Source organism: Chiloscyllium plagiosum, chromosome 1 (assembly GCF_004010195.1).
Source record: "Chiloscyllium plagiosum isolate BGI_BamShark_2017 chromosome 1, ASM401019v2, whole genome shotgun sequence".
In the NCBI taxonomy this organism is placed as follows: Eukaryota; Metazoa; Chordata; class Chondrichthyes; order Orectolobiformes; family Hemiscylliidae; genus Chiloscyllium; species Chiloscyllium plagiosum.
The window spans coordinates 113,174,384-113,199,768 of NC_057710.1; the positions used below are offsets into that span (position 1 = coordinate 113,174,384).

Consider the following 25,385-nt stretch of genomic DNA (forward strand, 5'->3'; position numbering starts at 1 on the left):
AGCAACAAGCAGCATGTCATATCCACTGACATTGGCATCTGACATTTGCCAATCCCCATGACCATCTTGCCACCCATTGATCTTCTGGCAGGCCAATTAGGAAGCAAAAATCTGCATTGCAAACACACCAGCAATTAACATTAAAAGGTTATTCCAATAGCTCATGGACTAGACCAGGCTGCATCTCAGGGCTGTTCAAGGGCTTTCTTAATGCTAACCCACTTAGCACTCTGCCTTATCATGTTAATTAGACCAGTGGCATAACCAGGCAGTCTGCTTTGTTGATCAGAAGTCTCAGTCAATTGGCTGGATGTTTTGCTGTGTGGTAGTGATCTGCTTCAAACTCACACCTACACTATATGTCAACAGTTTATGCAGTAACCAGGTAGCCTTCTCTTGAGGTAGTAATTGTCCTTGAAGTCCACAGAGGCACTCATTGGTCAGGTGTTCCCTGAGTGAGTGAGTAGGCAGCACGGGCTATGAATGGTTGGTGGTGTGGGAGGTTATGAATGAAAAAGAGCAACTTGGGGGGGGAGGGGTGGAATATTGTAGGCAAATAGTGGGAAAGTGTGAGCCTTGGTAGGAGTTGGTACAGTAGCAGGAATAAAATGTGTATGAGATACTGGAGTGGACCACTTCCCTTGGTGGAACAGAGAAGATTGTTTTCTTACAGCACTGCTGGCTGTTCCTCCAGACAGTGGAGACTTCCCTACCTGAGTGGCAACTTCAGACCAACTGCCAGGAGCAGATGTTGTACCCTCCTCTTCCAGTCCTTAAGGCAAGGATTACACCTCTTTGCATCACCTCATCAACCCGGAGCTCCAGGTCCCTATCAGAGAATCATGTGCCATTTTGCCCTTGTACAACATCCTCATTACAACTGTCTTCTGCTGAGCAAGACAGCTTTGGAATGTTGGTGTTTATTCAAGTGGACACAGCAACCTTTTGGTGAGTTGTTTTGGTGCGTAATAAGGTGGAGCTGGAATTGGATAAGAGGACACCATTGGAGCAGAGTAGGCAGTTAATGTAGTGGGTTTGGCAAGATGCAGCAAGAAATCGCACTGAACCACATGGTGAGAACCCCTCCCCAAAAAGAAACTCAACACACTTAGCCAAACAAAATGCAAGATTCAGTCCAAAGTTTATCATACCTAATTGCATGCTTACATGCAATAAATTACAATAAAACAATGACCTGTTGGAAATCTGAAACAAAAGCAGAAATAACTGGAGAAGCTCAGCAGTTTTAGCAAGATCTGTGGTGAGAAAACAGAGTTAACATTTAGAGTCCAGTGAACCTTCTTCAGCACAGATCAGTCTAAGCTAGAGTCTTGATAACGTCAGGCCTGGCTAACAGGTAGGAGATAGTGAGGACTGCAGAGTCAGTCAATAAAGCGTGATGCTGGAAAAGGCACAACAGGTCAGGCAGCACTTGAGGACTGTTTTGGGCATGACCCTTCATCAGGACTGATAAAAGGTTATGCCTGAAATGTCAACTCTCTGGCTCCATAGGTGCTGCCTGACTTGCTGTGGGCTAACAGGTGTCAGGTAACATTATTTGTGCCTGATAATAGACACCTAACAAAAGGGAAAAATCCAGCCATCTTCCTATGATTTTTATGTTTGAGGTTCCTAGCATCAAAACCTAATAATTTTTTTGGTGGAGGTGGGGGGCAGTTCACTGTTGTCCAGAAATAGAACTGGACCAGCCATATGAACACTGGTTATGAAGACAAAGAAACTAGGTACTCAGATGGATAGCTCACATCCTGAACCCCTTAAAACTTCAGTCACCTTCAAGACTCAAGTTAGCAATGTCATAAGATACTCACTATTAATTTAAATGGATGCCACCTCAACATCTTAAAAGCTCAATACCAAAGAGGACAGAGAAAAAAAAATCCCGATATTAACATTGTACTTTGGCTGTGGTATGTAAATCTTAAGGATACAATGCTGCAACTGATCAAGGTTACTTTTGCAAAAGTCTTTTAACTTATAAATAATAATGCAAAACCTTTGTAGGACCATTAGCAAGGACTATAAGAATTCTGCAAGACGTCCATTCTATCACCACCTCCAAGATCATTAAGGATGAACAATAACTATACACAGTCTTTTCAGTACCTTTATCCAGAGAATTTTTAAAGGTGTAATGGAGAAATTAACATGAATTACTGTGATTCCAAAGTGTGGATATTCAAAACATTCCAGATGCAATATCTGTAGATAAGGGAACAATTACAAGAAACTATAGAGAGACTTATACCACTTGTAATGTTTTTAAAAATTGATTCATGGGAATGTTGGCTTTGCTGGCTAGGCCAGTATGTATCACCCATCCCTAATTGCCCAGAGATCAGTTCAGAATCAACCACATTGCTGTGGGTTTGGAGTCACATATAGGCAAGACCAGCTAAGGATGGCACTTTCTTTCCCTAAGCAACATTAGTGAACCTGATATATTGTCTACAATGATTTCTTGGACGTCGTTCAACTCTTAATTCCATATTTTTATTGAATTCAAATTCTAACATCTGCCAGGATAGGTTTCAAACAGAGGTCCCCGGAATATTAGACCATAAGATATAGGAGCAGAAATCAGGCCATTCAGTCCATCAAGTCTGCTTTGTTATTCAATCATGGCTGATGAGTTTCTCAACCCCATTCTCCTGCCTTCTCCCCATAATCCTTGATCCTCAAGAATCTATCTATCTCAGTCTTAAATATACTCAATGACCTGGCCTCCATAGCCTTCTGTGCCAATGCAGTCCATAGATTCACACTCTGGCTGGAGAAGTTTCTCATTACCTGTATTCTACATGGTCTTCCCTTTACTCTAAGGCTTTGCCCTCAGGTCCCCGAGTCTCTGGATTTGTAGTCTAGCGATGAAACTACTAGACCATAACCTCCCTTTCAGGAGCTACAAGAATCTAAACCAATACCTTAATATTTTTTTTAAATGAGAGCAAAGTATTTTTCTTTGCTGTAAATTGTATTTATTGTTAGTAATAAGGTAATAAGGTTTTGCTGACTAGCAATTTATATCTAAGGGAAATGTCAGATTAAATTTAGAATATCATTATTGGAATATAGTAGCCTTTAATGAATTTATTGCAATCTTAAATAGAGAATACTGTTAAATGGTCTGTGCTTCCACCTATTTTTCTAATTCCATCTTTTAAGAGAATACATACCAGAAAAGAAATAGACAGATTCCATACTTAGAACTTCAAAAGCCTTGTAAGGTGTTAAGTCCTCAAAAGTATATTAAATGTAACATTATAGAATAAATATAAAGATTAAATATGTAGCATCAGATCTAATCTTCCAACAATGCAAATTAACTTTTTCTGTTCCCATTACAGCATTTCAAATGAGAAAGGCAAGAATAAAGAAACTAAAGGAAAAGATCCTCAGCGACAAGAATGGTTCACAAAATATTTTTCATTCTAGGAATGAGCTCCATGTCTATTTATTCCCATTTTGCAAATTATTTTTCTTTTTTTAATGTTCTTCTCAACTAGCATTTGCCAGATTCTATCGGAGATTGTAAAGGCATAATGCTTGTAAGGATGTACCAGTGATGTTCAGAACAATTTACAAGAAATTACATGGTGAGGATTAACTAACCTTTACTCCTCCCCCTATGTGTCTCTGCTCAGTACATCCCCAGATCAACTGACTGAGGAAAGGAAATGTGTCTTCTGGCACTTGTATGGAAAGTACCATGTTTCAAAACTCTGGTGCAAACATTAGCATGTTGTCCCACTAGAGCTATTTATATTAAAAGAAATGTTGTTTTATATGCTGTTTTGCCATTCATTTAAAAGTAGTTTTGGGAGACTTACTACTGTTGTCATCAACTTCCCAATGATACAAGGTCATCTATTCAGGGTGCTGGAGTTTCTGCCATTAGTCTCAATGTGACTAAATAAGTAGATTCTCAGCTCATCAATCTTTGGATATTGGAAAAGCAGTGGGGTGGAATGCAGAGTTTGCTTCCTTTTCTTGCCTATTCTGTGAATTACCTGCTTTCATTAGGAGATCATGACTCAAATCTTCATTTAGCAAGATAGAGGAGTTGCCACCAATCTGAATGATTGCTAATAGGTTCTTCCCAGACATTAATATCAATATTTAAGGTTTCTGCCCTCCAGTGTCGGAATGGCAGACAACTATCTTCTCTATGTCAAATGGCCAATATTCAATGAGATATCAAAGAAATGCTTCACAGATTCTCAAATTGATTTGTAGAATATTAGTTGTTAAGCATATAGTAATGTATAGTTTCAGTAACTTTTGAAGGAGTTTATATTATGAAACAAAATGGATTCATGAATAGCTAATTCAAATCCTAAAGAAGAACATGTAAGAGGTATGATGTCTTTTCTGCTAAAGGGGTGTTTAGATTGAAAATGGAAGACTACCTCTAAAGTAAGTGAAGATATAGCTATAAAAGTTAAAACATTGTTGAGTGCTAAAACAGAAATGTTAACCATATGATGATTAAAGGTATTCAGCATTGTATATCTTAAAATTATAAGAGAATATATTAGTTCTAAAAATAAGGACAAGTGTTTGTTGTGGATACAATAAGCCAAAGGGTCAAGGAATTAAAGTAACACACAACTCTGTGAGCAAATAGTTTTACCAACAGAAATCACTAATGGGCAGATTACGAGGAGGTAACAACTATGTATGCTCCCAGGAAACAGAAAAAATAATTAAGGTCAATCCCAACTGAGACTTCACCTTTTGTCTTAATTTTCTGGGCATTCAGGACCAGTGTTGACTGTTTCCGAGGTACAGTGCATGCCACCCATATTTTTGAGCTGGTTGATACATCATTACCTGTGGATGATGAGCAGTATTTATCCCAACTGGAAGCACAATGATAGGTCTCCTCCTAATAATTTTGTGTTTGTGCAATATTGCTGTGTTGTACCCAGAGAACCTGGTGCTGTTTGTACAGTTTGTAAATGTGCTTTATTCACTGTCAATATTAAAATAAATAACATTTTCTTTTGGGCAGAGTCAACTAAAAATTAAGACATGACAGCACAAATACCAGAAATGAACTGGATATATACAGATCAATAACAATCACAGCCCTAAACCATTTATGTAATTATTTTGATGATTCCATATCAAGAATGTGTACCAAGTATAATCTTAAGAAAATATAATTTATTCCTTGAAATCGCAGCATAAACTCTCAACATGATTAATATCATGAAATAATGATTTAACTAATAACAAATTCCAGACATGGTCTATGTAAATGGTTTGTGAGTCAGAAGGTTCTTGTTTAGAGCTCTCAATGTAAATTTGTACAACAGTGCTCTGCTCTCAGTTCTCAATTGCAACTGCAGAGTGTCCATGTAGCAGAATCAGGGATAGAACACTATGTAGAATTGAGAATAGTGTTAATTACGATTTTATTTTTAAAAAAAGTACAATTATTCATTTTAAATCAAAATCTATAAAGGCATAGTTCAATATTCAATGATCAGCTTCTGGCCATGACAATTTGCTTATTCCAATGCCCAGTCCAGCCAAATTTTAACCTTTATAGTTAACAGCATCAGCAGAAGACCAAGTAAAACTTCAATGGAAAAATTGGAAAGGAAACTCTCCAGTGGCTGAGAGTCATAACCACCATATAAAGAAGATAGTTGTGGTTATTTAAAGCCAGTTACTTCAGCCCCAAGCTATAATTTCTAGTTTTCAGATCTTAACCACATGTTTAAATGTAACAATTGACAGTGTTCATTACAATGGTATCAACTGTACCTTTTCTCATAGTTCCTGAACAAATGCAGCCTTAAGTAGAGATTTAATGTTCATTTGTAAAATAATTCATTACCAGTACTTTCACCGTTACATTCCCAGCTCCTGAACCTTGGTAAATCTATCAGCAGCAAGCATTGGAAAAAGTTAGCCTGTGATCGGAAGAGTGGCTCTTTACCTCTTCTTTTTCAATTTATGGGGATGATTGGTTACCCCCCACCTCAATGGCAATCCCCATGAGTGAATTTGAGCATCTGCTCACCACAGCCATGTTTTTTTGATTGTTGTCCATCTTCAATGGTTTCATAGAAACAGGAGCACGAGAACACATGCGATCCCTCAAATCTAATGTGCTTTTCAACGTGATTATGACTTATCATTGAACTCAATGCCCTAATCCTGACACCCCCCTGCCCCCAACCCATATATTCCTTGATCCCTTTAGTCGCAAGAGCTTTATCGACCACTTCCTTGAAAACAATGTATTGCCTTCAACTACTTCCCATGATAGTGAATTCCACAGGCTCAGCACTGTCAGACTGAAGAAATTTCTTACCTCCGTTTACCCCTTTTGCTTAAAGCAAGACTTCTGATTCTGGACGTTCCCAAAAATCAGGAACATCCTTCTTGCATCTAACCTGTCCAATCATGTTGGAATTTTATACATTTCTATAAGGTTCCCCCTCATTCTTCTAAACTCTAGTAAGTACAATCCTAAGTAACTCAATCTCTACTCAAGTGTCAGTCCTGTCATCCCAAGAATCAACTTGGTAAATCTTTGCTGCAGCAAGAACATCCTTCCTCAGATAAGATGACAAAAACTACATAAGATATTACAAATGTGACCTCACCAATGTCTTGTTTAATTGCATCAAGACATCCTAGGTCCTGTAGTCAAATCCTCTCACTATGAAGGCCAACATACAGTTTCCTTTCTTTACTGCCTGCTGCAACTGCATACTTGGTTTGTGACTAGTGCACAAAGGCACCAGGTTTGATTGAACATTTCTCTCCCCACCCCACCTCTTAATTTATAGCTGTTCAAATAATCTGTCTTGCTATTTTTGTCACAAAGTGAGGGCAGTGGCAGGGGGGTGGTTGGAAATAAGTTCACATTTTTCTATATTATATAGCATCTGTCATGCATTTGTCCAAATCACACAAACATCTTTGCATCTTCCTCCTACCTCACCCTTCCACCAAGTTGTCATTGCAAATTGAGATATTACATTTAATTCCCAATTCTAAATCATTATTGTTGGGGTACTAGTAGTAATCTCAGCAGTACCCCATTAATCACTGCCTGTCATTCAGAAAAAGACCCATTTATTCCAACTATTTCCTGTCTACTAATCATTTTTTAAGTTCATCAAAATACACTACACCCAATCCCATATGTTTTATTTTACACATTAATTTCTCATATGGGACTTTGTCAAAAGCTTTAGATTACTTACAGTGTGGAAACAGGCCCTTCAGCCCAACATGTCCACACCGACCGGCCGAAGCGCAACCCACCCAGACCCATTCCCCTAACACTACAGGCAATTCACCTGACCCGCACGTTTTTGGACTGTGGGAGGAAACCGGAGCACCTGGAGGAAACCCACGCAGACACAGGGAGAATGTGCAAACTCCACACAGTCAGTCGCCTGAGGTGGGAATTGAACCAGGTCTCTGGCACTGTGAGGCAGCAGTGCTAACCACTGTGCTGCCCACATGTCTAAATTAATCACACCCATTGGCTCCCCTTATCAACTCTACTAGTTACATCCTCTAAGTATTTCAGTAGATTTGTCATGGCTGATTTCCCTTTTGTAAATTCATGCTGGCATTCAATTGACTTTTTCCACAAGGTGAGAATTCATGCTATCTATTGATGATTGCATTTTTCAGTTCCATATCACATAAGATGATCTAATATTAAAACATTCCAAAGGAATGGTATGTGATGATGAGAGAGCCCAACTCCCAACCAAAGGCCTCTCCAAAAGGAGTAGGGTGGATATTGCCCACTTTCCTGAATGGATGCAGCTGCAAGATTTAAGAAGCTCAATACTCCCCACAGCAATGTAGTCTGTTTGATTAGCAAGCCATTCATCAACTCTCTGCACCCACAGTAACATATCAAGGCTTCTTTGGCAGACTCTTGCAAACCCATAAGGTCAACCAACTAGAATAAGAAGAGCAGCAGGTATTTGGTAAGCAATTTAAAAAGTTAAACCAAGTACTCTAACATCTTCCAAGTGTTTCACAAGCAATTAATTCCTCTGAACCACAATGAGGATTATTTGGAACACAAATCATACTGCATGCCAGAGCCCAAAAGTAGAAATGAACTGAATGACTGATGACAAATACTGGGAAAATTTCCTCAGAGACTTGAATATCCACCAAAACTAAAGCGTAACATCTAACCTGAAGACCAACAGTCCCAAACAACGGAATTCTTTTGAAGATCTTGTACTTGAGCATCAACTTGGATATGAGCTCAGATTTCTGGTGTGAATATTGAACCCACAATTTTTGGCTCGGTGAAGAAGCGACTGACTCAGGCTAATAAATAATAGAAATGGCTCAAAGCGTTTTTGTCTTATCTCATGTTCTACTGGCAAACAGATTGTTTCCAATGCTATTAATAGTACTCCACTTTTTATATGTGCCAAAAAGGAAAACAATTGAAAATCAATTGCAAGCTGTTTGAAAGGTCATATTTAGTAGAATGAAATTTTGCTTTGGAAATAAAAATTAATACCAGATTTAATCTACACATACAAGCCATCATTTTACACAATTTTATTTAAACAATACATTACATGATATTTTACAATATTTATAAAATCACTGCTTTAAAGATCATGGAAATTTATTTACAAGTCTGAGATAAAGACCAAATATTTTAGCTTTTTTGAAACAATTGAGCTGATGTTAATACATCTGCAGCACACTGATACTCTAGACATTCTTGCATGAACTCCTTAAAGGTTTCTATAAGTCTCCTGTGTGCTTTGGTGTTTCTTTTCTTGTACTGCATGCTTAACATTTTGTCAGCCAAGTAATGCAACCATAACACATTTGTGTGTGGATTATATTCTGCCCAGTTGTTACTGAGAAACAAAAGAGAAATAAATATTCAGTTTTATTTAAAAACCAAAAAGAGAAATATGTCTTTTAAAAATAGCAACATTGTGAATTTTCAAGATTTGTCTTCCTATCAACAACTTAAAAAATCAATAATGATAGCAAGTGTACTTTAATTATTCCATAAAATATTTTGGCTATTTCACCATGGCAATGTCAATTGCAACATTAATTTGATATCCATTTATGAAAAACAGAAAAGACACATTTTTCAGTGAAGTTCACATTTCAATACTTCAAATCCTTGTACAGCATCCCTTTAAGATCTATGCTCAAGCAGGGGTTTAAAAATCTATTGACCTCTATACGTATATTATATAACAAGTGTAACATGCTCAGACATGGATTTAAATTATTAGAAATTATATTGTAAAAATGGGACTTCTGGTAACATCATGGCCCAAAGTAATATTTCAGATTGAAACAAATTCTTGATAAAAATTAAGAATTTCTTTTGTGTATGTAAGTTTCAATTACAACTAGACTCACAAGGAAACTAGAAAGGCATCACAAACTAACAGGCAAAAGTGAGGACTGCAGATGCTGGAGCTTAGAGTCTAGATTAGAGTAGTACTGGAAAAGCACAGCAGGGTCAGGCAGCACCCAAGGAGCAGGAAAATCAACATTTTTGGCAAAAGGCCTTCATTAGAAAGGTGGCTGGGAGCCTCGGGGGTAGAGACATAAATGGGAGGGGAGTGGGGCTGAGGGAAAGGTAGCTGAGAATGCAATAAGTGGATGGAGGTGGGAGTGAAGGTGATAGGTCAGAGAGGAGGCTGAAGCGGTGGGAAGGAAGATTAACAGGTGGGACAGGTCATGAGGACAGTGCTGAGCTGGAAGGTTGGAACTGGGATAAGGTGGAGGGAGGGAAAATGAGGAAACTGGTGAAGTCCACATTGATACCATGGGGTTGAAGGTTCTGAGGCAGAAGATGAAGTGTTCTTCCTCAAGGCGTTGGGTGGTGAGGGAGGCCCAGGACCTGCATGTCCTCAGCAGAGTGGGAGAGGGAGTTGCAATGTTCGGCCACTAGACGGTGGGGTTGATTGGTGCAGGTATCCGGAGATGTTCTCTGAAGCGCTCTGCGAGTAGGCGGCCAGTCTCCCCAATGTACAGGAGACCGCATCAGGAGCAACGGATACAGTAAGTGACGTGTGGAAGTGCAGGTGAAGCTTTGATGGATGTGGAAGGCTCCTCTGGGGCCTTGGATGGAGGGGAGGTGGTGGTGTGGACACAGGTTTTGCAATTCCTGAGGTGGCAGGGGAAGATGCCAGGAGGTGAGAGTGGGCTGTTAGGGGGCGTGGACATAACCAGATAGTCGCAGAGGGAATGGTCTTTACGGAAAGCAGATAGAGGTGAAGAGGGAAATAGATCTACCTTCCCCCCAGCTCCACCCCATTCCCATTTATCTCTCCACTCCAGAGGCTCCCAGCTTCATTCTTGAGGAAGGGTTTTTGCCCAAAACATCGATTTTCCTGCTCCTCGGACGCTGCCTGACCTCCTGTGATTTTCCAGCACCACTCTAATGTTGAGTCTAATCACAAACTAACACCTGTGCCAGCTGCTGACAAAGGAACAGATATTTTTAATATCCAACAATGCCCACCAAACCCTATTGAAATTACCCCAAAGACTGCATACATTAGTTATCAAAATATGCCATTTGGTAGCCTCAAGTGCCTCAATGCTCTCTCTGCAAATGCTATATTTTATATGATGTTTCATAATGTGGATGTACTCTATGAAGAAAAATTGTTAAAAACTTGCAATTACTCACAGATTTTCCTTCTTCATTTTTCTGTATATGTCAAATTGGTAATCTCCTTGTCCGCAAAAGAAACTATCCTCAGAGGAAAGATCACAAAAGTGTACAATTTCATCTGGAGAGAACAAATTATTTTAGTGCATTAAATGTAGTGAGTAATAGATATGTGGATGTGATTGCAGTGCAATGATTAAGATAAAATATTTGGATAAATCACAAACAAAAGCTTGGGGTGATGTTTCAAACTTGACAATACCATTACAGCTTTCATGTTACTCTTAATACACCAGAGATGGCATCTTTCATATAGGATAGTAAACAAACAGGCCATCTGTTCCACCTGGAGGATGTAAAAGATGCATGGCACTATTTAAAATGTTTCAGTGGAGTTCCCCCAATTATACTGGGTAACATTTATTAGTTGTTAAACACTAAAACATTATTGTCAATTATTTCACTGCTGGCTAGAGAGTTTGCTGAATGCAGATTTATTGCCGATTTTACTACAGGACAAATGGCTACACTTCAAAAAGTACTTAATTGGCTGTAAATCCCTCTGTATCTACCTGCAAAATGCTGTTTCAATCCAAGCCTCTTAAAGTGGCTCTGTTCACAATCTTCAAGTGGTGCTAAAGTGTTAGAGATCTGAGGATGTTATGGTGATATTTAAAAAGTAGAGAGGTAACTGAGGCAACCATTTGTCAGATAACCAAAAGATTAGTGGTGTGGATACTTTATTTTTGTGACAATAATCTGGGACAAAATTAATTAGGAATTGGAAAAGTGTGGGCTAATAAAAGAAAGTTAAAGTGGATATGTAAAAAGGAAAATTGTATTTAACTAACTTATTTAAATGCTTTGATAAACAGTGTTGATGAGGTAGTGTGGCAGTCCATTTGATTAGCACCACAGCCACAAACATCTATTCTCTCCTCCCACTGATGCTCAGTCGCAGTGTGGTTGATGATAAATGGATTTTTCACAAGTGTCACAGAATAGACATACTATCAAAATTATTACACCCAGTATAAAAGACATGTGGAACAATTTTTCACAGTAATTGATGCTGGTTGAATTGATTATTTTAAGCATTGGAGGTTGAAAGATTTCTGTTAATTGAAGTATAGAAGATGATTTTGACAAAGGCAGGTATGCGGAGCTTGGTCACAGACCGTAATCTCTGAGTGACAAAAAAGGTTGACGAGGGCATTTGACCTACTGCCATTCTTGTTATATGAAGATTTCTCTTTTTTCTTACATGAGTATTAGATCCAGCACTGCACGACAATGTGTACGCAGATTTTTTTTTTTTAAAATGCAGATCTTTTGATCAGGCAAATGGTTTAAAACAATCAACTTTATTAAAATGTATGGATGATATTACTAACCTGTTCCCATTCTTGACAGTGTATAATCAATAATATTAGTCACAAATCCATGAGTGTCAATGTTGAATGTCTTCCCACACAATTTGTATTCAATTTGTTTGATGGCAGTTTTCTTGATAAGAACATTTCCCCAGTGCAAGTCTCTGAAAATGAATTTGAACAAAATCCCAGATAAAGACATTTTTTTTTTAAAAAACAGCAGATTCTAAACAGAAAAATGCACAGCAAACAGCATTTCTGGGCAGAAGAGGATCGATTTCAATGTCATTATTTCTGGGAATAATTTGAGGCAGAGACCAGATGTGAGAGGTTTCCAGTTATACAACTTCAACAAATTTAATCCAAAATGTTGGGTGTTTGTCCAACCACCTGACTTGTTGGCAAAATAAAAAAAACTTCTCTTTTATTAGGCATCAAATTTCTACCTCATGAGGCATTGCTTCCACAGTTGGGGTCCATCGGATTCAAATATTCTAAGCATTGTCACAGGATTTTAAATTTGAATGGCTGGGAAAAGTGTCAGGTGGAAGTCCTGTGCCATTGTATTTCCACCTCAAAATTATCCAATTTTTTTTCTGCTTATAAAATGAACAAAGTTCCAGCAATTTCAATATTAACATCAGTTACAGAATTAAATACCTATTTTCAGTTTGATTCATTCTCTTCATTTGAGAATGGTTTACGTAAGCAATCATCCAAAGGGTCATTTTTTTAAAAAAAATCAGTAGAAAATTAGCCCTTCAATAGTTTTATATCACATTCATTACACCAATTCTCAAAATCTTCAATTGAAAGCCGGCTAAGCTACAGAGAACAATGTCAATAATACCAAAAACGAGCAACAGCATTTCCCCAATATCTCAAGTGATCAGGTAACAGTGGCCCTAAAATATATGAGTGTACTACATATGATTTTGCAATAATGATCTAACAAGGCCAATTTCTTTTAAAGTATAGTTCCCAATAATTATGTTCAGGAGAGATACAAGCAACATCTCATGTTTCAGTGTAATATATGATACTGGCCTATGAGATGATCATAACTTGTAGTATTATGAATTTCCATTTGATCTGCTGTTTTATCAGTAAATGAAACATACTCTAACATTTTCAGACATACACTGTTTTGTGTTGATGTTTTATGCATAATGAACTATATGACTACCCATCACTTCACAACTATCTGTTTCCTTACCTTTCCCCTGAAGGGGGGAGGCTCAAGCACAAACACACACAGGCCTTCAGCACATTCCAAAAGAATTGAAGGAATTTATACCAGCTAAATAAAATCATGCTCTCATCTAGGGAAAAAAAAAAAGAGTAGACTACATGGCTTATTGAGCCTGCTCTGCTATTCAGTACAATCTCAGCTGATCTTATGGCTTCATCACACTAACCAATTGTCCATTTCAAATAAAAAATGATTCATTTGGGGTGGCACAGTGGCTCAGTGGTTAGCACTGCAGCTTCACAGCACCAGGCGGTTTGATTCCCGCCTTGGGTGACCGCACATGGAGTTTGCACATTCTCCCAGTGTCTGCGTAGATTTCCTCCAGGTTCTCCCACAATCCAAAGATGTGCAGGTCAGGTGAATTGGCCATGCTCAATTGCCTATAGTGTTAGGTGCATTAGTCGAGGTAAATGTAGGTTAGCGGAAAGGGTCCGGGTGTGTTATTCTTTGGAGGGTTGGGCTGTTTTCATACTGTAGGGGATCTAATCAAGATCTGTCTATCTCAGTCTTAAATGTATTCAACAGTGGAGTATGTCTAATTCTGAGGTAGACAATTCCAAAGATTCACAACCCTCTATGTGATGCCATCCAAGACAAAACAGTCCACTTGATTAGCACCACATCCACAAATATCTATTCCTCCATCCACTGATACTCAGTAGCAACAGTGTGTACAATTTACAAGATATATTTGCATTGCAGAAATTTGCCAGGACACTCTAAACCAGTACCTTCCAAACCTGCAACCACTTCCATCTAGTAGGACAAGGGTAGCAGATAAATGGGACCAACACTCCCCTCCAAGACACTTACCATCCTGGTTTTGGAAATATATCCCCACTTGTTCAGAGCTATTGAATCAAACCCTGGAATTCCCTCCCTAATTCTACTGTGGAACTACCTACAGCACATAGACTGCAGTCATTCGAGAAGGCAACTCACCACAGTACCTTCTCAACGGCAACTAGGAACTATCAATAAATGCTGGCCCTACCAGCACTGCCTGTATCATATTAGTGAATGAAAATAAAATCCTAGGACCAATTCATTTAGTTTACTTTTGGTTGGTCCACAATGGTCTTACTGTGAAAATCCAGGCACATCATACTGCTCAATCTATACATTCAATTGGGTCACAAATCTGAAGCATGCCCCTTCTGAACAAACAGATCTTTAAATATTAAAGGAGTCCCTGAAACTGGCAAGCATAGTATTTATTATTAAGTAATTAATTATGTTTGACTACACTTCAAGTAGTACTACCTCAGATAGAAAATGAAATGGTTTGACAGATCCAGTGGTATTGAAAAGCCCTATATAGAACAAAGCCTTTCTTTATGAAAAGGAAATTGAAAAATTCTGCTTTCCTTCCTTACCTGTGTTCAAAATTTAAAGCTTTTTCAGCAACAGCCAAGGATGCAGTTACTTGTTGCAGTATACTTCTTGCTGATTCAAGAGAAGGTATCTGCAGGAACAGTTTGATGGTTCAATAAATTTGATAGAAAGGGGAGTTGTGTAATTGTGAAAATAATTTAAAAAGTTACCTTTGTATGCATACTTTCGAGATCATTACCGCCATTTTCAAATTCAAAAATGATATAAAGTTGCTCTTTGAATGATGCATCTAGTAAGGAGAAAATATGGTTTATTTATTGATTAGAGATTTCAAAAATCTGGAGATTTTACAAAACAACTAAACTTTTGAGCTATATTTCAACCAGAATCAATCACAAGTTTTTGATTTTAAGTACAGTCAAATGTAGATTATTTTATTGAATAATGGGAAAGAGTACTCAAAGTAACTGCAGCACAATTCTGGTAGCAAGTGAAGAGAAGAGACTTTGATTGTTGTCTATATCTCCCATTATCATTAATTCATACTACTTTATTTCTTTAACAATGGGTTTCTCAATGCAACTAAAATTTCTCAAAAATACTCTAGTATCTGATTTCAGAACATTGAGAAAGAAGCAACACCATTGAGAATATATCCATGGAGAGACTGGTTGATGAATCACTAACCTAGAATCACATTTTTCTTTTAAAAAAAACTCTTTCTGTTTATTTGTCATCTGTCCAGTTTAACAAGGCGGCCAAAAAGAGAGGGACACCCATCCCTTAAAAAGAAACATCGATGATGCAGCACATTATATTTCCACATCAATAAAATGGAAACAATTAAATGCAAGGTAGAACCCTGAAAGAGACTTTTTTTTAAAAAAGAAATTTCAAGAATTATCCCTGCACTTACTGAAAGTAACAAGAAATTAATAATAGAAAAGCCAATTACACTAAACGGTGTAAAAGCCTTAAGAGAAATTGGTGGCGGATATTCAAAATAGTGGCATGCCATTCCAAATAAATTTTAGAAAAAAGGTAAATCAATTTCTGTTAATTTAGGGGATTACATGTTAACTGATTTTCATTGCAAAAACAGTAGTGCACTTAAAGCACGATCCTAGCCATAAAGCTTAATCTTCACCTAAATTAGGCCTCAGTTTTTTTTTTGATTAATTTAAGTAAGATGTTCAGTCTGTTACACATTGAAACCCATTTCATCCATTGTCAGGGTCCAATACAAGGTGTTTGTTTCAATGGTAACAGACTTCAGCTAATATCCCAGGTGATCCTGAGTCAGTAATAGGTGTCAGGATCACTGAGGACCACTCTATATATCTTTCTTTTGAATCACAATTTAAAAGTTAGCTCATAGCTAAAACCACATGAAGAGCCTTAGCAGAACCCAGTGCCTGCTCTTTTCAGGATATTTTAATTTCTCAGAGGAGCTCTAAAGCATTTGTTAGCTCCTTTAGTAAAACAGAGCCTAGTGCCTATTATAGAGAATCAATGTTCCAGAGGCCTCTGGAGTACAAAAGACCATGAAATTGGGGCATTTAACCCCTACTTTGCACCCAATACAGCCAGGACCAATATCATTCCAATCTTTCCGATCAAACATTTGTTCTCTGACAATGGTGCGGAGGGAAATTAGAATTTTTTAAAGCAGGGAATCAACAGATAGTGTGGAAGAAGAGTAACTGTAGAACAGATTCCCCTCCCACATTTGTCGATCTCTTTATTTGAAAAATGGACATGATTGTCTGATTGATATTTTTAAACTTCATTCATAGCATGTGGACTAAATAAGACAGTAGTTATGCCCATTCCTAATTGCCCAGAGGTAAGTTAAGAGTCAACCACATTGCTGGATTTGGAGTCACATGTAAGCCAGATTAGGTAAAGATGGCAGATTTCCTTCTCTGAAAGACAATCAGCAATAGTTTCATGGTTATCATTAGACACTTATTTCCAGGTTATTAACAAATACAAATTCCACTATCTGCCATGGTAGGATTCAAACCCTGGTCCTCAGAACATTCCCTGGGTCTTCGGAATAATAGTTTGGTGGCATTACCACTAGGCCATCATCTATTGTATTCTTGTTCTGTATTTTATCTTTAAGAATTCTTATGCAAGAGACCAAAACAATCCCAATACAACTTGGTTCTCACTTTCTTGCTGCATGAAAATTTTAAACATCAAAACATTAGCTATATGTATCTGACCCAAACTTGGGAAAAGTGTATCTCAATTATCCCAATTGTGCTGAAAAAAATATTTTTTGTGAATAATAGACAGTCATATTCTCAAAGTGTGCTGTTAAAATTCTCACCTGGACGATCATTTTCTGAAGACTTGGTTTGATTATACTTGTCCCAAGCTTTAAGTAACTCCAGAGGATAAGAGTCTTTTACACAATGCACACTACAAAACAATAATTTACAAACTACTTAACATGAGGCAAATTAATAAGCCCAGATACATACAGTGCGTTTTTTTTTGTCTAATCCACAACATGAAGACACAAAGTTATTTCCAAAATATGTGCAATGACTGGGATTACAACAGTACAGCAGACACAAACTTTAGCCTCTCTGTCCAAGATCAGGATGTTCTTGTTCCTGATTGTCCTAGAATGACAGGATCAACTCCAAAGCTGCTGCTTCCCAAAATCTGCAAATCTTTGGGATTCAGATTAATCGTGTATTCTGAATCCCCATGATGGTTGCCATTTAGTTCCAAGAACAAAATAGTAGCATATTTAGGGAAGATGACAATCTAGTGGTATTACTGTTGGACTCTTCATCCAGAGACCCAGGTAATGTTTTGGGGATCTGGGTTTGAATCCTGCCATAGCAGATGGTAGAATTTAAATTCAATAAAAATCTGGAATTAAGAGCTGAATGATTAAGAGCTGAATTAAGACCTGTTGTCAATTGTCAGAAAAACCCATCTGGCTCACCCTTTAGGGAAGGAAATCTGCCAACCTTACGTTGTCTGGCCTACATGGTTGACTCTTAACTGTTCTCTGGGCAATTAGAGATTGGGCCAGCATTTATTGCCTAACAGTAATACCCTAATCCCTTGAATGAATAAAAAAGCCTCTTTGCCCACTGAGCTCTACACATCCACATCCCCATATATGGATCCCATCATTCTGCCAAAGGAGAGCTTGGCTGGGAAGTAGCAAGACAGCTGTGGGATTTTAGGCCCAAGATTTTTAAAATGTGTTTATCAAGTCAATTTGTTCATAGTCTCGACTATTACCATATATACTCGATTAATGGTTGATCTCATAAATGTCAACCCCCTATTTTTGGCCAAATAACCTGGAATTTTCCATGTATCCCATGTAAAAGTTGACTCTAGTTCTTCACAGATAACAGATCAATGCTTATGAGTCAGTGTGCACGTCACACTCCAGCTTTCCAGTCTGCTGGTTGTTCTGTTTCGCTCCCAGTCTTCCAGTCCGTGAACTGTTGGGTATTGCTCCGGGTTTTCATAATTACCATAATTTATTTTGTCATTCGTTTACAGATCATTTGGGCTTCTGCTAATGATGCTGTATGAATCTTGACAGGCATGAATTTCAGCCCCTCAAAAGTAGTATCCATGTAGTAGTCCACCCCATAAATCTAACTGTAAAAAGTAGTCAAAAAATTCGAGTTTTACTACAAAACAGTAATTGCTGCTCCTAGAATTAGAGGAAATCAACTCTAATATCTAAAATACTTTATCCCATCCTTCATCTTGGATTATCCTGTGACCAGTGGGGTGCCACAAGAATCTGTGCTAGGTCCACTACTTTTCATCATTTATATAAATTATTTGGATGTAAGCTTAAGAGGTATAGTTAATAAGTTTGCAGATGACACCAAAATTAGAGGTGTTGTGGACAGCAAAGGTTACCTCAGGTTACAATGGGATCTTGATCAGATGGGCCAATGGGCTGAGGAGTGGCAGATGGAATTTATTTTAGATAAATGCGAGGTGCTGCATTTTGGGAAAGCAAATCTTAGCAGGATTTATACACTTAATGGTAAGGTCCGAGGGAGTGTTGCTAAACAAAGAGACCTTGGAATGCAAGTTCATAGCTCCATGCAAGTGGAGTCGCAGGTAGATAGGATAGTGAAGACAGCATTTGTTATGCTTTCCTTTATTGGTCAGAATATTGAATATAGAGTTGGGAGGTCACGTCGTGGCTGTACAGGACATCGGTTAGGCCACTTTTGGAATATCGTGTGCAATTCCGGTCTCTTCCCTATCGGAAGGATATTGTGAAACTTGAAAGGGTTCAGAAAAGATTTACAAGCATGTTGCCAGGGTTGGACGATTTGAGTTATAGGGAGAGGCTGTACAGACTGGGGCTGTTTTCCTTGGAGCATCGGAGGTGGAGGGGTGACCTTATAGAGGTTTATAAAATCATGAAGGGCATGGATAGGATAAATAGACAAAGGATTTTCCTTGGGGTGGGGAGTCCAGAACTAGAGGACATAGGTTTAGGGTGAGAGGGGAAAGATATAAGAGAGACCTAAGAGGCAACGCTTTCTCACAGAGGGTGGTATGTATATGGAATGAGCTGCCAGAGGAAGTGGTGGAGGCTAGTACAATTGCAACATTTAAAAGGATCTGAATGGCTATATGAATAGGAAGGATTTGGAGAGATATAGGCCAGGTGCTGGCAGGTAGGACTAGATTGGGTTGGGATATCTGGTCAGCATGGACGAGTTGGACCGAAGGGTCTGTTTCCGTGCTGTACATCACTATGACCCTACTCGAGTATATACGGTAAACACTTTGAAATGAGTGAATATGTGCTGTGGAAAATAAAAGTAAACCAGACTTGCAAAAGTTAGAAACTTTTAATTTAGAGATAGAATTTCAACTGGATAACTTTCAATTAATCAAAAGCATGATAGGCTGAACAGCCTTCTCTGTCATACGATTTCATGAGTTAATCAGCTTTACAGAAATATACATTTCATTTTTGTTGGTATTTATGCTAAAATTTTGGGAAAATCAGGAGGAGTTTTATTTTTCTCAGTTGTCAAAGTGGACACAGTACTCTCTGGCAGTTAAGTATTCATTAACATGCAACCATAATCATAATTACTAAACCTTTGACATAGAAATCAATTATTAACTAGATGCAAAAGTCTGACATCAAACTCCTAAAAGTAAGGCCCATCTCTGACAAATGACAAATGGTGATGCTCAGATTCTTACTCAGAACATTTTCCGTATAGTAGCTTTATCATAGATAATCCAGGAGGGAGGTCTTGTAAATCAGCTTAAAGTGAGCTAAAAGGCCATTGCTATCATTTTGACGTGACCATGTGAAAGAAACACCTATAGCATTAACGGATACTAATGCTATTGTAGCCAGTAACAATATACTCAAAATTCAGAAGAAAAATCAAATCTAAATAAGTCCACTTACGAATACAAGGAAATAAATCCAGTTGTGCAGTTTTCACTTTCTTCACTCAGCTGACTTAATTGTCTAGAGGATGGTAAGTATTTTTCAAATTAGAATCATTGTTGGTTTAAATATCAAAACAACAATTCTATTAAGCACTAAATGACATGGCTTCTAAACTGTTGTCCAGCAATGCAGTGTGTCATGAATCCAGGATACCTTTTATAAAAACTTCACTTGTGGGACATCGGCATCGCTGACTGAGTCAACATTTGTTGCCCGTCCCTAATTGTCCTTGGGGTGGTGGTAGCTGCAAGACTGTGTTCTGTATGTACTCCCACACTGCTGTTAGGAGGTATTTCCAGGATTTTGACTCAGTGACAGTGAAGGAACGGCAAGATATTTCTAACTCAGAGTGGTGAGTGGCTTGGAAGGAAACTTGGAGGTGGTAGCATTCCCATGTATCTGGTGCCCTTATCCTTCTAGATGAAAATGGATTTGGATGGTGAATTTCAACAGTGCATCTGAAGGTAGTACACAATGCTGCTCAGTGTCAATGGTGGAGGAATTGGATGCTTGTGGATGTGGTGCCAATCACACAGACTGCTTGATCCTGGATGTTGTCAAGCTTAGAGTGTTATTGGAGCTGCAAGTGAGGTCTGCAGATGCTGGAGATCAAAGTTGAAACTTTATTGCTGGAACAGCACAGCAGGTCAGGCAGCATCCAGGGAACAGGAGATTCGACGTTTCGGGCACAGGCCCGAAGAAGGGCCTGTGCCCGAAACGTCGAATCTCCTGTTCCCTGGATGCTGCCTGACCTGCTGTGCTGTTCCAGCAATAAAGTTTCAACTATTGGAGCTGCACCCATCCAGATAAGTCTTTCTAATCTCTGACCTGCTTTTGCAGCCACTGTTTTTCCGTGACATGTCCAGGTGAATTAATAGTCAATGGTAATCCCCAAGACTTTTATAGTGGAGGAATTCAATGACGTTAACATAATTGAATATTGAGTAGCAGTGGATAGATTGTCTCCACTAGAGACGGACATTGCTTGGCATGTGCGGTGTAAATATTATTTGACACTTTTCAACCCAAGCTGGATATATACCAGGATTTGTTGCAGTAGAACATGGTTGTTTTAGTATCAGAGTCATTGTGAATGGCACTGAATATTGGGCAAACATTAGCGATCATCCCCACTTCTGACCTTACGATGGAGGGAAAGTCTTTGATTGAGTAGCTGTAGATGCTTGGGTCCAAGACAATACTCTGAGGAACTCCTGCAGAAATATCTTGGAGCTGAGATGACTGACTTCCAACAATCACAACCATTTTCCCATGATCGGTTAGTTGTGCCAGGTATGACTCAAACCAGAGGAGACTTTGTCCCGATTCTATTTTTGCTAGGGCTCTCTTGATGCCACACTCTGTCAAATGCAGCCTTGAAGTTAAAGATTATCACTCACATCTCACCTCTGGAATTCAGCTCTTTCGTCCATACTTGAACCAAGGCTGTAATTAGGTCAGGAGCTGAGTGGTCCTGGCAGAACCCAAACTGGATATCAGTGAACAGGTTATTGCTATTGCTGTTGCTGCTTGATAACAATGTTGATGACTCCTTCCATCACTTTATTGATGACTGAGTGTAGACTGATGGGGCAGCAACTGACCAGGTTAGACTTGTCAGAAGTTTGGAGACATTGGATACTGCAAAGCTACGGGCCCTGACGATATTCTGGCAATAGTACTAAAGACTTACGGTGTCCATTGCGAAACTCTTCCAGTACAGTTACAACCTGAATGTTGGAAATTGCACAGTTATGTCCTGCTTTTTGTGCACAGGACAAGTCTAACCTGGTCAGTTACTGCTCCATTAGTCTACTCTCAGTCATCAATAAAGTGAAGGAGTCATCAACATTATTATCAAGCAGCAACAGCATTTTCAACCCTGCAAAATCCTCCTAACATCTGGTGTCTAATGCCAAAATTAGGAGATGTGTATCACAGACTAGTCAAGCAACATAGTCATATTCACAGAATAAACCTTACGATGTCCCAGACACTAATATCACCATCCCTAGACATATCCTGTCCCATGAACAGGACAGACCCAGCAGAGATGGCTGCACAGTTGTTTACAATGGGAAGAGCTGATCAATTGATCCTCCATTTGGAGAAAACACAGAGTGGCAAGGGCACAAAATGTACTCTAGGTAGGGGATTTCAGTGTTCACCAAGAGTGGCGCGGCAGCAACATCACTCATCAAGCTGGTTGGGTCCGAAAGGACATAGTTGCTAGACTGGGCCTACAGCAGGTATTGAGGAACCAACAAGAGGGAAAAAACATACTTGACCTATCCTTACCAAATTGCCAGCTGCAGATGCATCTGTACATTAAGAATGACCACCACACAATCCTTGTGGAGAGGAGGTCCTGCCTTCACATTGAGAATAACCTCCTTCGTGTTGTGTGGCACTATCACCATGCTAAATGGGTCAGACTTCAAACAGTAACTCAAGGTTGGGCATTTCTGAGGGGCTATGGGCCATCAACAACAGAATTGTATTCCAGGACGTCTTCAACCTCATGGCCTAGCATATTCACCATATACCATAAGTCCAGGGGATCAACCTGGTTGAATGAGTATATGTTAGACACAACACCAGGCAGACCTGAAAATGAGGTTATAACCTGCTGAAGCTGCCAAACAGAACTACTTGCATGCCAAACAGCATAAATATCAAGTAACCGATAAAATTAAACAATCCTACAACCACCGGATCAGATATAAGCTGTGTAGTCCTCCACATCCAGTTCTAAAAAGTGGTAGACAATTAACCAACTCATTGGATGAGGTGGCTCCACAAACATTCCCTTCCTCAATAATGCAAGGGTCCAGTGCATCAGCGCAAAAGCTACGGTTGAATCATTCACAGCAATCTTCAGCCCGAAATGCCAAGTGGATGATTCATCTTGGCCTTCGCGTGTGGTCCCCAGCATTACAGATAACAGTCTTCAGCCACTTCAATTGAGTCCGCAAGAAACAGTTGGAGACACTGGATACTGCAAAGGCTATGGGCCCTGTCAACATTCCAGCAATAATGCTGAAGATTTGTACTCCAGAACTTGCTACTTCCCTAATCATACCATTCCAGTACAGTTACAACACAGACATCTACCCGACAATGTGGAAAATTGCCCTGTAACAAGAAGCAGGACAAATCCAAACCTGATCAGTTATCGCCCCATCAGTCTACTCTCGATCATCAGTAAAATGACGGAAAGTGTCATCAACAGTGCTTTCAAGCAGCACCAACAATAACTTGCTCACTGATGCCCATTTTGGGTTCTGCCAGGACCACTCAGCTCCTGACCTCATTACAACCTTGGTTCAAACATGGACAAAAGAGCTGAATTCCAAAAGTGAGGTGAGAGTTGCAATCCTGGACTTCAAGGCTGCATTCAATCAAGTGTGGCTTCAAGAAGCCCTGGTAAAACTGGAATCAATGGGTATCGGGGCAAACCTTCTGCTAGTTGGAGTCATACCTGGTACACAGGAAGATGGTTGAGGTTGTTGGAGGTCAGTCATCTCAGCTCCAGGCCATCTCTGTAGGAGTTCCTCAAGAAGGCCCAACCACCTATAGCTGTTTTCTCAATGACCTTCCCTCCATCATAAGGGCAGAAATGCAATGTTCACGAATGATTGCACACAATTTTCAGCACCATTTGTGACTCCTCAGATACTAAAGCAGTCCATGTTCAAATGCAACAAGATCTAAACAATATCCAGGCTTGGGCTGACAAGTGTCAAGTAACATTCACATCACTCAAATGCCAGGGTATGATGTTCATCAATAATAGACAATCTAACCACCATCCCTTGATATTCAATGGTGCTACTATCACTGAATCCCCCAGTATCACTGTGCGGTTTACCATTGACCAGTAACTCGACTAGACTTACCACATAAACACTGGCTACAAGAGTGGGTCAGAGGCTAGGAATACTGCAGTGAGTAACATACTTCTTGACTCCCCACAGCCTGTCCATCACCTAGAAGCCAATCTTACCTGCTAATCTTCCTTCCCACCTATCCACTCCACCCTCCTCTCCGACCTATCACCTTCATCCCCACCTCCATCCACCTATTGCACTCTTAGTTACCTTTCTCCAGCCCCACTTCCATCCCAGAGGCTTCCAGTCTCATTCCTGATGAAGGGCTTTTGCCCGAAACATCGATTTTCCTGCACCTCGGATGCTGCTGGACCTGCTGTGCTTTTCCAGCACTACTCTAATCTTGACACTGATCTCCAGCATCTGCAGTCCTCACTTTCGTCCATCATCTACAAGGCACGAGTCAGGAGTGTGATGTATTCCTCCCCACCTGCCTGGCTGGGTGGAGCTCCAACAACACTCAAGCTTGACACCATCTGGGACACTACTTGATTTGACAGTGCAGGCTGTTCTGCTATAATGTGTGTTTCGTCACACTGTAATACAATTGATGAATTGGGGATGCTGTTTCTAAAGTGCAAATTTTTAAAACTTATATTGGCAGTAACGTTTTAAGCACTATTTCTAAAGCTCAATTTTTCTATAACATGGGGTTGCACAAGAACGCAACCATTGTGTCATAGAAGAACAGACTGTTCGTCCGCAAGTATCCATTCCCTCTATCCCCAATGTTTCAGTAGCAACAGTGTGTGCTATCTACAAGATTTACTGTAAACATTCACCATGTTCCTTAGACAGTACCTTCCAACCTCATGACCACTTCCACCAAGAAGGACAAGGGCAAGAGAAACTTGGGAAAACCATCACCTGCAAGCTGCCCTCCAAGCTACTCACCATCCTGACTTGGAAATATATCACTGTTCCTTCACTGTCACTCAGTCAAAATCCTAGAATTCCCTCCCTAAGAATACTATGGGTCAATCTATAAGAATTGCAGCAAATCAAGGCAACAATTCAACATGACATTTTCAAAGGCAACAAGTGATGGCAATAAATGGTGAGCAGCCAACAACACCTATGTCCAACAGTGAATAAAAAACACAAAAATTTAATGTTCACTCAGGTGCCATTTTGGCTATATGTCCTCAAAATGTTCAGTAATATACAAGATATACAAGTGCACTGTAGGACTGTCTACACAGAAGCTAAGCAGATGTCCGTCCATTGTCAAACTCAACAAGTCCATTTTATAAACATGTGGGCATTTAACTAAAACATGCATTGGGATTTATTTGATGAGCCTGAATTATTTCATGAACTGTTCACCTCAAATGTGAAGAGGCTCCCTCTGCTTAAG

At 39.3% G+C, this 25,385-nt stretch overlaps 2 protein-coding genes across 5 annotated transcripts in view; one reads left to right on the forward strand and one right to left on the reverse strand.

The window, feature by feature from the left end:
* The window catches only part of LOC122551785 (protein FAM184B-like), a 192,328-nt gene extending 187,134 nt beyond the window's left edge, over positions 1-5,194 (forward strand). For 2 of the 4 annotated variants that reach the window (XM_043694259.1, XM_043694284.1), the window contains one exon: positions 3,369-5,192. In XM_043694259.1, coding sequence (XP_043550194.1) covers positions 3,369-3,456 — 88 coding nt within the window. In that variant the 3' untranslated portion in view covers positions 3,457-5,192. Of the gene's footprint in view, positions 1-3,368 lie in introns of all 4 variants that reach the window. The other 2 variants (XM_043694275.1, XM_043694251.1) reach the window with 2 other exon arrangements.
* A 2,246-nt stretch (positions 5,195-7,440) lies between these two features.
* haspin (histone H3 associated protein kinase) overlaps positions 7,441-25,385 on the reverse strand; it is a 66,830-nt gene continuing 48,885 nt past the window's right edge. The window contains exons 9-15 of the mRNA XM_043694296.1: positions 20,094-20,156; positions 16,986-17,077; positions 14,857-14,936; positions 14,689-14,777; positions 12,082-12,224; positions 10,706-10,808; positions 7,441-8,900 (exon numbers count right to left, since the gene is read on the reverse strand). Of these exons, the coding sequence (XP_043550231.1) occupies positions 8,693-8,900; positions 10,706-10,808; positions 12,082-12,224; positions 14,689-14,777; positions 14,857-14,936; positions 16,986-17,077; positions 20,094-20,156 (778 nt within the window). The 3' untranslated portion in view covers positions 7,441-8,692. The remainder of the gene's footprint in view (positions 8,901-10,705; positions 10,809-12,081; positions 12,225-14,688; positions 14,778-14,856; positions 14,937-16,985; positions 17,078-20,093; positions 20,157-25,385) is intronic.